This window comes from Haliotis rufescens, unplaced genomic scaffold (assembly GCF_023055435.1).
Source record: "Haliotis rufescens isolate VD_foot unplaced genomic scaffold, xgHalRufe1.0.p SCAF_12, whole genome shotgun sequence".
Lineage (NCBI taxonomy): Eukaryota > Metazoa > Mollusca > Gastropoda > Lepetellida > Haliotidae > Haliotis > Haliotis rufescens.
In genome coordinates, this window is record NW_025963802.1 from 3,497,233 (window position 1) to 3,513,084 (window position 15,852).

Consider the following 15,852-nt stretch of genomic DNA (forward strand, 5'->3'; position numbering starts at 1 on the left):
TTATTTCCAATATGTCTATTGATGCATGATTTACATGTTGAGGTTATTATACCTGTGCTATTGTTGCGGTCTCACTCAAAACACCATTAGTTTGCCTATGGAAATCCATTAGCCCAGAATTTACTCGACTGACTTCGCTGATGTTTCAATAACATGACGCAGTGATTCACCACTCCCTACTGTATTAACCATATCTCGTTTATCTATTTGAGGGAGGTAACGTTTTGGAGACGTATGGAGACAACTACAAATCTATTTGAGATTGATGGACAATAGATCCTCGTTCTGGCCGACTCGACTGTGATGGGGATCACGTGGTTACATTGTGTGAGTTAACTGAGGGTCAGCGACATGTTTGGCTTTGTGAGGGCAAAGGTTACGGCTGGACTTGCTCTAAATAAATGCGAAAAAACACTTTCCATAGTCGTAAAAAACCCTGTACGATTCCGACTATATCAAGACCATGTGGTTATGAATCACTATCAAATAGTGATGATACCAGGTGTTCGCGAAAAGGTGAGCACCCGTCACCCGTCACAAACACATGCGATGACAAGTCAATTGTTCACCTGAAAAAACACGGAAACATGTGGTACAAGTCAAAATAGGGAGTTACATCGGACAGCATGCTAAACACATGGTCATGATATAGCCGGAATCGTACAATCGACTCTGCTGGTGTTGTCGCTTGTATTTATTAAACGTAAACTTAAACTGGCCTCGGCTAGAAGTTTACGCACACACGGTGCTTTATTGGTGTAGAAGCCAGAGCCAAAATTTCAGTTTTCCCGGAACCCAACCCCCCCAACCCTCACACACACAAACCCCGACCCCTCCAAACACACACACACGCGCGCACGCACGCACGCACGCACGCATGCACTGCTGAAATAGTGCTGACTGTGACGTAAAACAAAATTCAGTCACTCACTCACTCAAGATCCGACGGAGAGTATGACAAAACCCTATTCATGTTGAACGAACTGTCCCTGCAATACTTTATGTAAGCAACGCTTGTCCCAAATTTTAGAACACAATCAACCAAATTTGACACAGATAAAACTAAAAGTAACTTACACATAACTTCTCCAAGCATCCATCGGTCCTTGCCGTAGAACTCCAACATGGCGGACGGCTGACACACGAGGAGCACGAGCAGATCCGCCACACTTAGACTCATCAGGAAGTAGTTCATCCGGGTCCTCATGGACTTGAGCCTCACTATGACCTGTATAACCAGGGTGTTCCCTATAATTCCCGTGAGAAACACGACGGTGTTGATTATTGTGAAATACAGGATGAGATACAGAGGCATTTCCATCTTCATGGATTCCAGGTCGGATCCCGATGGAGTAATGTTGTTAAAAACACTCAGGTTGCCGTCTATGATGTTGTACAGAGAAGAAGACGTCGTCATGTTGAGACAGCAATCCGTTTTGTCCACAATGCTGATAACACGGGTTATGTCCCCTTCCTGACCCCCAACACCCTCGATGCGCATGTCCGACGAGGTCATTTTAAAAAGGCGTTTAGGCAAAGCACACTTCAATGAGGTTACAAGTATATCTCTACTCCCATCTGTCCGAAAACTGAAAGAAGAAGAATAGTGAACATCAGTACGGTAAATCCAATAAATATCGACTAAAAAAAGAAAAGTGAAAGTACAAAAATGCCACATACCACGAGAATCACTCAATCCATAAGAAGGGCGCACGTCATTAAACTCCGCAGGGATAGAGAGCTTCCTATCTTGACTGTAGCTGACTCCTCCTGCACCAGACGTCACATGAGTTTGATTTAGCAGCCTTGGAATTGGACAGGGATCCTGGGAGCGCTTGGTCCTATAAACAGGATATATATTCATTAACTGTTGGTGTCGTAGTCACAGATGATAGTCCGCGGTCGCTGGGGACTACGGAAGTAGGGCAACTCTACACAGCTGTGATAGACTGTTCATTATTCTTCATGTATACGATAGTACAGCACAGCGTTAGTAATGTTGATGTCGTGTAAATTAAACATGCTAATTATTCCGAACATTTATGCATGGAATTATAGCCAGTGTGGATATGCAAATTAAACACAATGACCATAATGAAACAAAGTGAAAATGTTAAACTAAGCATCGTCTCGATGGTTGGAGATGTTTTATGATTCTCCTGTCAGCTGTAAATATTCCACAAGCTATACCTGTATCATATACGTCCCGTAATGGAGACATATAACGCCTGGGATGGCGTTCATGTACATTAACCATGTGTGATCAAGGTAAACGCGGCCATGTGTCGGATTTAAGAACGAATACGACAGGCGTGGAGAAATAAAGGCGATCTTGTAACGAAAACAGAATCGGGAATGACGTTAAATGTTCTGAACGATTCCCATTACTGACATTAAGTTGATTCAGTTGAGCATTCGTTAAACACGATCTATCACTTTTGATATCAAGGTTCGAGCCACAGCTATACACTGGAGTATTGCATTTAAAGAACCTCAGAACGTCATGGGATGTGTCACTGCCTCGTGTTTCAGAAACATTAAACTATTGAGAGAGTCAGTTGGGTTTAACGCCGCTTTGAACAGTATTCCAGTTATATCACGGGCTGTAATCTTGATTTGGGAGGAACGCCCGAAGTGATGCAGGTCTCGGACGTTTACCACTTTGTGGTAGCCCACAGCAAAGTGCTGACAAAATTAGAAACCTTATCGGGGTGGATCGGGATATATACGCGATCCGAACCCACAATCATAAATTTCTGGCATGCCAAAGGCGAATGGCGGCGCCTTGAACAGCTAGGCCACCCTAACCCCCTCTTTTTATGAATTGTCAGTTAGTTAAAACAGTAACATCGATTCCGACAAATACTTAATTTGTTGTGGCCTAATTTCTCTCTGGTCTATGGTTATTTCGATCTAACGTGTTCCAAACGTTGATGTACAATAAACTGTTCAAAATGATTTTGGATTTAGGCAGTGGTATGTTCAATTGATTTTAACACGACAAAATAACTGAACGCTATATTTTACAATTCAAATTTTACCTGATCATTAATCATTGATTAAAAAACAACACTGTTTCTGTAAGATGTATGGAGTGGAGTGTCTTTGTACACGGTCTGATTGTGAAGGCCATCTGTTAGCGTATGTTTACAGTTCTCCCCGACAACATGAAACTTTACTCTTTCTGTACTCTTTGAAATTAAAAATCAACATTCAGGGTGCACGAGATGTGAGTACTTAATAGTTCATCTATTATCCTGGAACGTCTTCTTGCTGTATGGAGCTTTAACCATATGCATGTGTTGTGTCGAGCTGTCGCCACAGGCCTCCTTATGCGAATACCTTTATGTGAAAAGATATTGGCGAGTTGTCGGAAGCATTCGATGCCAGGAAATGTACTTTTAACCAGCGATGCGTCTCTGAAAAGACCTTAATCGACAGCGCAAATAAATTTATAAATGCTATCGGCACATTTCCGCAGCACTCACCTAAAGAGGCGCGAGACAGATCCGGGATAGAATAGGTCGTCAGCAACCTATTCTTGCTGTAAAAGGCGACTATGCTTGTCGTAAGGGGCGACTAACGGGATCGGGTGGTCAGGCTCGCTGACTTGGTTGATGCAGGTCATCGTATGTGGATCGATGCTCATGATGTAAATCACTGGATTGTGTGGTCCAGACTGGATTATTTACAGACCGCGTCATATAGCTGGAATATTCCTGAGTGCGGCGTTAAACAACAAACAAACAAACAAAAGTTGTGAGACAGACATTATGACACTCTGAAATTATACAACGTAATAAAACAAAGGATTTCATATGCTTCCATGACAACCGGCCAGTCTCTGTGGTCGAGTGGAAGGAGCATCTTCCGGAGTTCGGAAGGCCGGGAAAAAAACTTTAAAACTTGTAACCCTGCTTGTCGTTCAGGTTTAAGATGATGGCCGGCTCGGAGTCAGTATACTCTGTTCGAGAAGGCAATTCATGTTAAAACTTCGGCATGGGAGATCAGTTGGCCACCGTTATGAAGCCGGCACTAGTCCGGACAAGTGCAAGCAGATATTGCTGTGTACACGAGACGAAGACAAGGCACCCGCTGCACGTGACTTGACCGTAGTATTGGGACTGAACAAGACATCTTGTACACGTGACATAGCCGTGATGCTTACATTAAGAGGCGGATAAGAATTAAGCCAGATTGAGGAACAAGTTCTTGGGAAACAACATTTTGAACTGACTAAGTTTGAATTATCCTGATAAAAATCCACGTATCAAATTTCAAAGATTTGTTCGCTATTTTCAACCACGCGATCGATCTTCCGTTTTTGTAGAATGTAGCCCGCACTCATATACTTCTTTGGAAGTTAGCTGTGCCTCAGTTGTTGAGATGACATCCATTACTAACCACGGAGATGCTAGAGACACGGGTGTGATGTAGGGCCCATTACTGCTGATTAGATGCAATTATCTGTAGTTGCAGAAAGGAAACATTCCTGAATGGTCAGGTGACACTGACGTGTGTCAGTGTTGAGAGCGCCCCCTGGGGAGAGAAGCAGGTCGAGTAATCCTTTTGAAGGGCTTCCGGTACGGCAGTAATGCTACAGCACAAATATAGCAAGGTAGATGAGCATATCCTTTTCAGATGAAACATTTTTAGATTTAAGTTTTGTCTCTGCCATGAAATTCGTTTATCATCAAAGTGTATTGGCTTAATTTGTATCTAAATTCATACCTTAGTTTAGGAAAGTGTTTGAAGCTGATCTTTTAGATAAGTCAAGTCGTATATGCTCGTATATGCATGTAGATGCTGGGAAAGGCTATCAAATGACTAAATCATTGGCTTAGTTTGCGGGCTGCCGGGCAATTGGTACAGATTTGTATCTCCCTGCGAATGCATGGCTTGGTTGATCTAATCCGGAGTTGTAGCGTTCTCCGAGGCTAGGCAAACCCACATGGGATCTCTGTTCACAAACAAAGTACCATATTTCGATTTTATCCGCCATGTGGTATTGAACCTTTCAGAACTTGATTTCATCTGTTAGTACATCACACTTGTCCTTGATCGGCCTCCATATGCATGAGGCGTAAGGCGATGGGCAGGTCAAAGGAACAAAGACCAACAACGCTAAGCTGAGCAATTATTGGTGGTGTGTTGTATGAGTGAGTGGGTGATTGTGTTTGGGGATATGGTGCTCGGGGGATGGCACTGGTGACTGACACAGGCCGATGGTGGCTGCACAATATCTTGCTTACAAATTCATCGCGGCCTTGAGGTGGACATGCTTTGTCAACACCTTCCATGCTCGAATCATTGCTCCTTCATGGAGGTGAAGCTGGATACACAACCCTGCTGATTGGCTCGCTGACAAGATCGTGTGCTCGGAGAGTGGAACGTCGGTGGTCCGTCATGGAGGTGAAGCTGGATACACAACTCTACTGATTGGCTCGCTGACAAGATCGTGTGCTCGGAGAGTGGAACGTCGGTGGTCCGTCATGGAGGTGAAGCTGGATACACAACTCTGCTGATTGGCTCGCTGACAAGATCGTGTGCTGGGAGAGTGGAACGTCGGTGGTCCGTCATGGAGGTGAAGCTGGATACACAACTCTGCTGATTGGCTCGCTGACAAGATCGTGTGCTGGGAGAGTGGAACGTTTGTGGTCCGTCATGGAGGTGAAGCTGGACACACAACTCTGCTGATTGGCTCGCTGACAAGATCGTGTGCTGGGAGAGTGGAACGTCGGTGGTCCGTCATGGAGGTGAAGCTGGACACACAACTCTGCTGATTGGCTCGCTGACAAGATCGTGTGCTGGGAGAGTGGAACGTCGGTGGTCCGTCATGGAGGTGAAGCTGGACACACAACTCTGCTGATTGGCTCGCTGACAAGATCGTGTGCTGGGAGAGTGGAACGTCGGTGGTCCGTCATGGAGGTGAAGCTGGACACACAACTCTGCTGATTGGCTCGCCGACAAGATCGTGTGCTGGGAGAGTGGAACGTCGGTAGACTGCCATACCAAAAGACATTAAAAGGTGGTGCTTGTTTTCACCCTGCCTGGCGCTCGGCATTAAGGGGCTAAAATAAGGACTGATCAGCGGAATACCACGTTTGAAGTATAAAACCGCCATTAGTCTGGACTAGTACAAGAAGACACACACACACACACACACACACACACACACACACACACACACACACACACACACACACACACACACACACACACACACACACACACACACACACACTAACACACACTAACACACACACTAACACACACACACACACTAACACTAACACACTAACACTAACACACTAACACAAACTAACACATATGCGTGCGCAGTATGTTAGTGCAATGATCTTAAACACGACTTTAAACCCAATTTTGTCTCGCTGACCACATGACAATGCTGGTGGTAAAGCTGACTACGTGACAGTGCTGGAGGTATAGCCGTCCACGTGACTCTGAACAAGATAACCACATGAGCACCATGTAGCCGGTCCCATGACTATGATGATTGAATAGCCAATCATAGACGCGTCATCGTGGTATAACTGATCACAGGAACGATATGGAGGTATAGCTTGTTTCTGCTATTTAATATGAGTGAGTACAAAGTGACATTTTCGTATAAATTCAGCTGTATTCCATGACTGACATATATCAAAGACCAACTCCCAAGATAGCTAGATTCCATTAGATGCAAGTATAAAGTATCGGCTGTCGTCTCAAGGACTCTACTCATCTCCACCAGTTTATCATAGTATGATCAAGGTCGACTTTAACTCGGCTATTCTAACGTAATCCTGTCTGTTGTGCCTTGACAAATGTACCTATATCTGAGCCGGTACCTCCCACCTAGATGTTCTCTAGACCCTCGAAGATCCGGATAGGGAATTGGTCTTTAGCAACCAAGTCTTGCTGTAAAAGGCGGCTATGCTTGTCGTAAGAGGCGACTAACGGGATCGGGTGGTCAGGCTCGCTGACTTGGTTGATGCATGTCATCGTATCCCAATTGCGTGGCTCGATGCTCATGATGTGAATCACTGGATTGTCTGGTCCAGACTCGATTATTTACAGACCGCCGTCATATAGCTGAAATATTGCTGAGTGTGGCGTTAACAAAAAAACACCCCAAAACAAACAAACAAACAAACGTTCTGCAGGAGTCGCCGATACATGAAATACACAGCAATACCCCAGCTCCAGGTTCGTAGTGCTCTCAACAACGAAGCTTTCATATCTCCAGCGGGTGTATTCTTCCATAACGCCAGTATGATCTTTACAAAGTCGGTGACCAGGAAATATATCTATGTTAATCCTGCGCGTCATGGAATACCAAAATAACAAGCAAGCTGATTCCATGGACTTTCAGCCTCAACTACCATCGCGGAACATCTCGTTAAGACGGTACCATTATTCGACAGAAGCCACAGGGCTTACTGCAGGCAATCTCTTCCGACCTAGTACCGATGACTCTGGAAGTAGTCTGGGGTCAGTGTATACATTGACCACCTCAAACACGACACATTATGTAGGACCTTGTTCTAGAGAGGACCTGTCGTCCTTGAAGAAGCCTTATCTAAACATAACGGCCAATTCCATCTGTTGACGAGGAGGGTAACAGTGTATTGATAGTCATGCTAAGCGATTTCTCATTAAGCCAAACATGTTTAAGAACTCGGACAAGAGGTTTCTGTCTAATCAGGTGGACGTGCGATGCAGAGAATCTCATCGTGTGTCTTTTGATTTCAAATTTTATCAAAACCGGTCGACAGAGGTTCGAACTCCAAGACTCTACGATAACAAGTTGCAAGGAATCATCTTATCTACATTCTATACAAATGATTCCACCCTGAGTAGGCGGGGTGGGGGGCAGTCGTCTAAGGCGCCGCGTTCCGCTGTGCTGAGTATGATTGTGGGTTCGAATCCCGGTTCGACCCGATTATGTTTCTAGATTTGTAAGCACCATACCCGTGCTTGTGGGTTTCACCGAAGTGGTAAACATCTGAAACCTGCATCACTTCGGGCTTTCCTCCCACATTAAGCTCCCACGGCGCGATATAACTGGAATACTGTTAAAAGCTGCGTTTAACCCAACTCACTCACTCACTCCAGTTTGAGGGACACTCTTTCGTTGTATTTTTAATGTCTCGGAGTGTCTGAAATAGAATAGAACGACTAAATGAAGTGTTTTACAAGTTTCGATTACGTATATCGTTCTTGGGTGCAAAAAAAGACGTCAGTCGTTCGTTTCAAAGAGGCGTAACTCGTAATTCTCGGTCCTTTTTTCCATCTGCGGTTTGTCTGAGATCTGGAAGCTAGCATTATACCGGCGGGAATTAGTTTGGATCGGCAATAGAATGCGATCATAATTACGAAAATATAGCAACAGCGTCTCAAGTTCAAAGTTTTAACTTAATAATCTACACTCATGTATGTAAATGTACATGAGAAGGGAAGGAGTTCGTGCACTTTGAAAGCCTGGAATGATACGATCAATCTTTTCCGGAATTGTACCATTCCAAGCTTCACTATACACCATGCTGACTTCAGCAAGGCTCCTTAATACTGACGAAAACAGAACCGTCCTCATTTACGATGATCGAACTTGACCACCAGAGTCCATAATTTACATACAAAGTTCTATTTTTTCCTTGGCTGGGGAGGCTGAACATTAGTTTGTCAAGGTGATGATCGATCCCGGTATCTAGCACTATGTTTATCGGGGTATATGTAAATGAGTATCTTTACTATAATATGAATACAGTCAGTATTAGGGGTGTAACCATTGATGATAGATGGCAATGGTTAAATAGACCCCAAATCCACCCCAGTTGGAATCTTTCTTTGTCCTTTGTTTGTTGTTTAACGCCGCATTCAGCAATACTCCAGCTGTATGACGGCGGTCTGTAAATTATTCAGTCTAGACCAGACAATCCAGTGATTGACATCATGAGCATCGATCCACGGAATTGGGATATGATGACCTGCATCAACCAAGTCAGTGAACCTGACCACCCGATCCCGTTAGTCGCCAGTTGGAATCTTGTTTTGTGGGCTTGCATTTTGAGATACTTGAAAAAATCACCGTGATAAATCATTCACATATCATATGCATACGTACATGCTATTTAAAAAGTCAGACTTATCCGAAGTTGTCCCTCTTTATAAAACAATGAATAAATGAATGAAATTTACCATTGCCTCAGGTCTTATAACTAAGCTTTAAAGTTTCTTTGTTGTCATGAAACACAGAGGGCTACAATATACTCTTCTCGGCCTTATTCTATTATTTCCAGCCCAGATAAAAATCCAGCTTGTGTTCAATATGAGTGACAACCGCGATCATTTAGCAGAGTCGGTTGTAAGCTTATGTTGATTGTTAGCTTAGCATAGCATAAACTGTTTCCAGTATGTGGGGGAATGGATGGCCCAGGCGTCGAAGGCGGCGCAATTCGCTGTGCAGAATTCCTTCCCTTCGGCGTACAAGGATCTGAAGATCGTTGGTTCGAATAAAATATTCACCTTCATTATGATGCATGGTTTTTCAACCTCAAGACCTTTATTACTTTGGTACAGCGGGCGTCTTAAAACTGAAAAAAGGTGTTCAAAACGGTGTTAAAGCCACAACACGCACTTTGCCGCATCGGGCGACATGTTTGGTTGAGGACGCTGTGAAGTGAGCTTTCATTAATCTCATGATAGTCTGTGCTGTATGGTGGTACTGAATGTAAATATACTATAAATGACATCTGGATATTCTACATGCAACCCTATATTACATATAAGTGGATAAAATATTGCATTAGATAAGTTGATTGAAGATGATCTGTTAATCCGTATAGTATGTGGCTGTTATTGATTGCCTTGTCCTTATCTATGATTCATGCATTAGATAAGTTGATTAAAGATGATCTGTTAATCCGTATAGTATCTGGATGTTATTGATTGCCTTGTGCTTATCTATATCAAACAGAACCCGCCAACGTAAATACATCTGTATTTGAGGATTACTGCCATTCTGGTGCAGACAGGGCGATTACTATAAACGTCTTGTTCTTTAGAATATTATTCTTAAATGTAACAAGCATGAAATACTCATATCCCCCGCCAATATGACATGTCCCGTTGTGTGCAAGGCAAGAGATATTGTACGGTTTTCAAGATCTGCTCGGGAAACGAGCACTGCCGCCATTTTCAGTCTAAGTCGTTGCTGTGGAAACACGAAAAATATTTTTTTCAAAACTCCCAAACTATCCAAAGGCGCCAGTTTACCACTAGATCTATCTATGCGCCAAGTTTGGTTAATATATCTCTCATGGTTTTTGAGTTCTGCTCCGGAAACGAAACGTGAAGAACCGACGGACAGAAGGAAGGACGGACGGACGGACAACACCCATTCCTATATCCCCCTTCCACTTGGTGGCTGGGATAATTAATACACCTCTTGCCGTGTCAGTGTAACGAGGACCTTGAAAGGTTTAATTCTTAAGTACATGCAAAAGCATGCTGGTGAGTGAGTGAGTGAGTTGGGTTTAACGCCGCTTTTAACAGTATTCCAGTCATATCACGGCGTGTCAGCTCAATGTGGGAGGAAAGCCCGAAGTGATGCAGGTCTCAGACGTTTACCACTTCGGTGAAACCCACGAGCACGGGTATTGTGCTGACAAACCTAGAAACATAATCGGGGCGAACCGGGATTCGAACCCACAATCATAGGTTTCTGGCGTGCCTAAGGGACGCAACTCTGCACAGCGAATCGCGGCGCCTTAGACGACTGGGCCACCCGTGCCCCCCACTATGATGATAACAGACAGAGGATGATAATCGGTTAGAATCTGGGATTCGAACCTACGATCACCTACGTTCCTGGAATTACCGAGTGACTCCAAATCGGAGCTCTCTGGTCCCCCTGTTCTGAAGAGTCCATTGCAGTAGGTTTCAATAGTTTCAAGATTCCAAAGGCTCTGAGGCACACAGACACACATGTCGATCGTGGACTACAACACAATTACTCTGTCTATTCATAGCACTGTGGTAATAGGGTAAGCTGCCTGTATCTACAGGGTAATCCTTCGTTAAGGAGACAGACTGACGGATGCCACGACTACCGCTGAATTATTGCTGGTTTGTGACTTCTTAAACGCGAACAATTACACCATGTGGGACTTAATCGTGTCTCGAAACATCAATGCAAGCGAAATGGTCGTGTTCATATTTGTCAGACCTATCAATTTATCTCACACGATTTATTTTCTGATTGGATTTTATTTTATACTGTGCAGTGGAGTGTGGTTTTACGCATATTACAAAGGAGGAATCAAACAAGTTTACTTTGATCACAATCCCCGATTGGATTTTAGGTTAGATTGTGTCCCCGGGGACCTGTGTTCAACAAGCATGTAAAGTTTGTTGTTTCAGATGAGAGACGTGGAATGTTAGATTATTTGCATACGCAGTGGAGACAAAAAGTGTCACAGACTCACAGTTGTGCTGGCTCAGGGGGTATAAATTGAGGTTATTTTGTAATTTCAGAATTGTATATGATGTAGAATGTTACATCCCCAGATGACACAGGAGAGCATCAGCAAGTTTTAGATGTGGTGTAGCCCCTATTCGTGTTGAAACGGGGCGTTATGACGGGACTGATTTAAATGAGAGCCTGTAAAAAATGTTGTTGAGAATGAATATCATATCTTATTTAACTGTCCGTTATTTGCTAGAGAAAGATCTTGGTTGCTCAACATTATCCAACCCCGATGTTTGCCTTCTTACTGCCCAAACCTGCAATTTTATACTTTTAAGGCGAAAATCTTATTTATATAGCCACTAATAACTGTACATTTATATTTAACTGAATGTATATGTTACAAATATCTTAATTGTTTATACTTGTATTAAATAGTCTCTCGTGACTCGATTTGGAAGTAGCTCAAAGTTTGCATTTGTACTGTATACTCAATGTATTTTTATTGAGGTGAGACTATAATACACAGTATGTCTGTCTGTCTGTGTTTGTCGCATGAGGCAACTAAATGGTTCGGGTGGCTGTTTCGGGTGTTGATCATTCCAAGAACCACAAGTGTGTCTGGTCGGAATTCGGTTATGTACAGGCCGCCATGAGGTAGCTTGAATACTGATGAATGGGAGCCGTAATTCAATTTATTTGAATATTCACCGCCTCCCGGATAATCTCAGGGTCCCCCAAGGAGTGTCTAATGGGGGAAGTGTTATGTGGCTTCCTACTCTGCACGAAATACCATTGATGGAGACGTTTGAAGAACCCCCACTCCATCCCCTCAACTCGATTGGGTTTGACCCGCCTAGAGCTGAGCAGGCAGTTATGAGTAGAATAGGCGTAAGCAGAATTAAATGTGCTGTGAAATTAGATAGATTAAGTAACCACTGTTTCTTTTCTTTCCAGCTTATTCTGACCAGTTAAGACAAAAGCCACCTCGCTTCGTCTTCTCATATTTATCTTCAGTGCACTCGGAATATAGTTACGGCACCACAATCAGAACAATTACGAAGAAACTACACCAAACACTCTTAAGTTATGATTTTGCAAGCCCCATAAAGCTTGTTTTTGAAAACAGCGTAAGTCGCTGAGTTTCTTTCCTCATGTTATGAGCATGACAGTTACTGTTAACCCATGCTGCTTGTGTGGGGTAGAGAGCTGATGAATGGTAGTATTGTACTAACTGCGTATTATGCTTCTGCTATTGCGGCTACAAGTTCTGAATGCTGAAGAAGCACCTCCTTCATGGACAGTGGACTACTTACTCCTGTAGGTTAACGGCTACAAGTTCTGAATGCTGAAGAAGCACCTCCTTCATGGACAGTGGACTTCTTACTCCTGTAGGTTAACGGCTACAAGTTCTGATTGATGAAGAAGCACCTCGTTCAAGGACAGTGGACTACTTACTCCTGTAGCTAAACGGCTACAAGATCTGAATGCTGAAGAAGCACCTCCTTCATGGTCAGTGGACTACTTACTCCTGTAGGTTAACGGCTACAAGTCAGCGGTTCCTAATTGTTAAAGAAGCATCTACTCATGCTTTGACAGTGGTCAGCTTAAGTTTTATGTTCGATTTTGTAATGCTGTTGTGTTCGTCTTTTATCAGTGAAAACAAGACGGTGTGAAGGAGAAACTTTCCACCTAATCATGGCCTCCATTGTCTCTGGCTTAAGAGTTCAGAACATTTTCACGTTCCATTCTGAAGCGTCACTATGCAGATGAAGATTTAACATCAGTGAATCATCTACTTGAAACATATTATTCTTTCCTGCAAAAACTACTTTATGGCATACTTTAATTATTATCGTTTGATGTGTCGTTTTTTTCAAACATGTTAGAAAAGGTCGGAAAAACACATGGACAAGTCAACTGAGAACGTTTCATTCGTACATTTTAGTTAAACATTCCGTGAAAACACACAGAGAAAAAACACTAAGTTTCTTGTATGCACTCCTTAGTTTTTTTAATTGATATTTTCACGTAGGCTGTCAACGACATTTAACATTTGGTGAAATAAGAAAATACCAAAACGGAAAACGAATGTTTGTGTACATATATATATATAACACAGTATGTTATTATTCTCATTAGTTTTCATATATATTTTCTTAATTTCAGTCTTCTGATGTTGCGTCAAACGAAAATATTAATTTCAATCAGGTATCTATTTTTAAATTCTAAATATCTGTACTCCATTAATAATCCATACAAAGATAAATAGTAAGATAATAGTCCCGAGGCAGTAATGTTTCTGCCGAAAGGGCGAGTTGATCCATATCCTCAAGCTTGTTTTATTTTATTGGCAAGGTCCTATAATATTACAAAGCATGGATAATTATTCTTGCTTGTAGACAAATATTTCCTTTAAGTATCAATATACTTTATTAAAACTGTTCTCCTAAAGCAATCAACTCTCGTTACACTGGTGAACTTTAGACGTTCTGTTTAAAGCTGAAACTTGAAGTGTTATGCAAACATGAAAATATTTTACAATGGTTGGGTCTTTGAAATAACCTGCTACAGTGTTTTACGTGGGTTAAGAAGCTAACAAGAACGCCTTCGTGTATCCATTTATGCTCCCATAAAGTCAAGAAATAATAACATAATAGACGTGTTAGTACAACTGCAGCAATATTACTTCCATATGTGATTAAATCCTGCAACAAAATGTCAACTAATAATTAAATCCTGTTGCCATAGCAGCGTTGTTGATATGCCTTGCTCTTTAAGCATCGGAATGGTTAAAAAACAGACTTGGCATCAGCACTAAATGTGATAAGACACGTATCCAATATTTTCTATTATGCAAGTCAGATAGCCACCTGTTTACTGCACTTCCAACTTCAGATGAAAAGATATTGCAAATTTGAAAACATTTGTTGAGAAGAACGTGTCATCCCTGCATTCTGGGATTCGAACCTACGATCACCTACGTTCCTGGAATTACCGAGTGACTCCAAATCGGAGCCCACTGGTCCCCCTGTTCTGAAGAGTCCATTGCAGTAGGTTTCAATAGTTTCAAGATTCCAAAGGCTCTGAGGCACACAGACACACATGTCGATCGTGGACTACAACACAATTACTCTGTCTATTCATAGCACTGTGGTAATAGGGTAAGCTGCCTGTATCTACAGGGTAATCCTTCGTTAAGGAGACAGACTGACGGATGCCACGACTACCGCTGAATTATTGCTGGTTTGTGACTTCTTAAACGCGAACAATGACACCATGTGGGACTTAATCGTGTCTCGAAACATCAATGCAAGCGAAATGGTCGTGTTCATATTTGTCAGACCTATCAATTTATCTCACACGATTTATTTTCTGATTGGATTTTATTTTATACTGTGCAGTGGAGTGTGGTTTTACGCATATTACAAAGGAGGAATCAAACAAGTTTACTTTGATCACAATCCCCGATTGGATTTTAGGTTAGATTGTGTCCCCGGGGACCTGTGTTCAACAAGCATGTAAAGTTTGTTGTTTCAGATGAGAGACGTGGAATGTTAGATTATTTGCATACGCAGTGGAGACAAAAAGTGTCACAGACTCACAGTTGTGCTGGCTCAGGGGGTATAAATTGAGGTTATTTTGTAATTTCAGAATTGTATATGATGCAGAATGTTACATCCCCAGGTGACACAGGAGAGCATCAGCAAGTTTTAGATGTGGTGTAGCCCCTATTCGTGTTGAAACGGGGCGTTATGACGGGACTGATTTAAATGAAAGTCTGTAAAAAAATGTTGTTGAGGATGAATATCATATCTTATTTAACTGTCCGTTATTTGCTAGAGAAAGATCTTGGTTGCTCAACATTATCCAACCCCGATGTTTGCCTTCTTACTGCCCAAACCTGCAATTTTATACTTTTAAGGCGAAAATCTTATTTATATAGCCACTAATAACTGTACATTTATATTTAACTGAATGTATATGTTACAAATATCTTAATTGTTTATACTTGTATTTAATAGTCTCTCGTGACTCGATTTGGAAGTAGCTCAAAGTTTGCATTTGTACTGTATACTCAATGTATTTTTATTGAGGTGAGACTATAATACACAGTAAGTCTGTCTGTCTGTGTTTGTCGCATGAGGCAACTAAATGGTTCGGGTGGCTGTTTCGGGTGTTGATCATTCCTAGAACCACAAGTGTGTCTGGTCGGAAGTCGGTTATGTACAGGCCGCCATGAGGTAGCTGGAATACTGATGAATGGGAGCCGTAATTCAATTTATTTGAATATTCACCGCCTCCCGGATAATCTCAGGGTCCCCCAAGGAGTGTCTAATGGGGGAAGTGTTGTGTGGCTTCCTACTCTGCACGAAATACCA

General features: G+C 42.4%; 1 protein-coding gene across 3 annotated transcripts in view; it reads right to left on the bottom strand.

Annotated features, from left to right (window-relative positions):
• The window catches only part of LOC124138083 (QRFP-like peptide receptor), a 163,969-nt gene that overhangs the window by 16,854 nt on the left and 131,263 nt on the right, over positions 1–15,852 (bottom strand). For 2 of the 3 annotated variants that reach the window (XM_046504603.2, XM_046504602.2), the window contains exons 2-3: positions 1,681–1,841; positions 1,078–1,589 (exon numbers count right to left, since the gene is read on the bottom strand). In XM_046504603.2, the coding sequence (XP_046360559.1) occupies positions 1,078–1,516 (439 nt within the window). In that variant the 5' untranslated portion in view covers positions 1,517–1,589; positions 1,681–1,841. Of the gene's footprint in view, positions 1–1,077; positions 1,590–1,680; positions 1,842–3,488; positions 3,541–15,852 lie in introns of those variants that run through there. The other variant, XM_046504604.2, reaches the window with a different exon arrangement.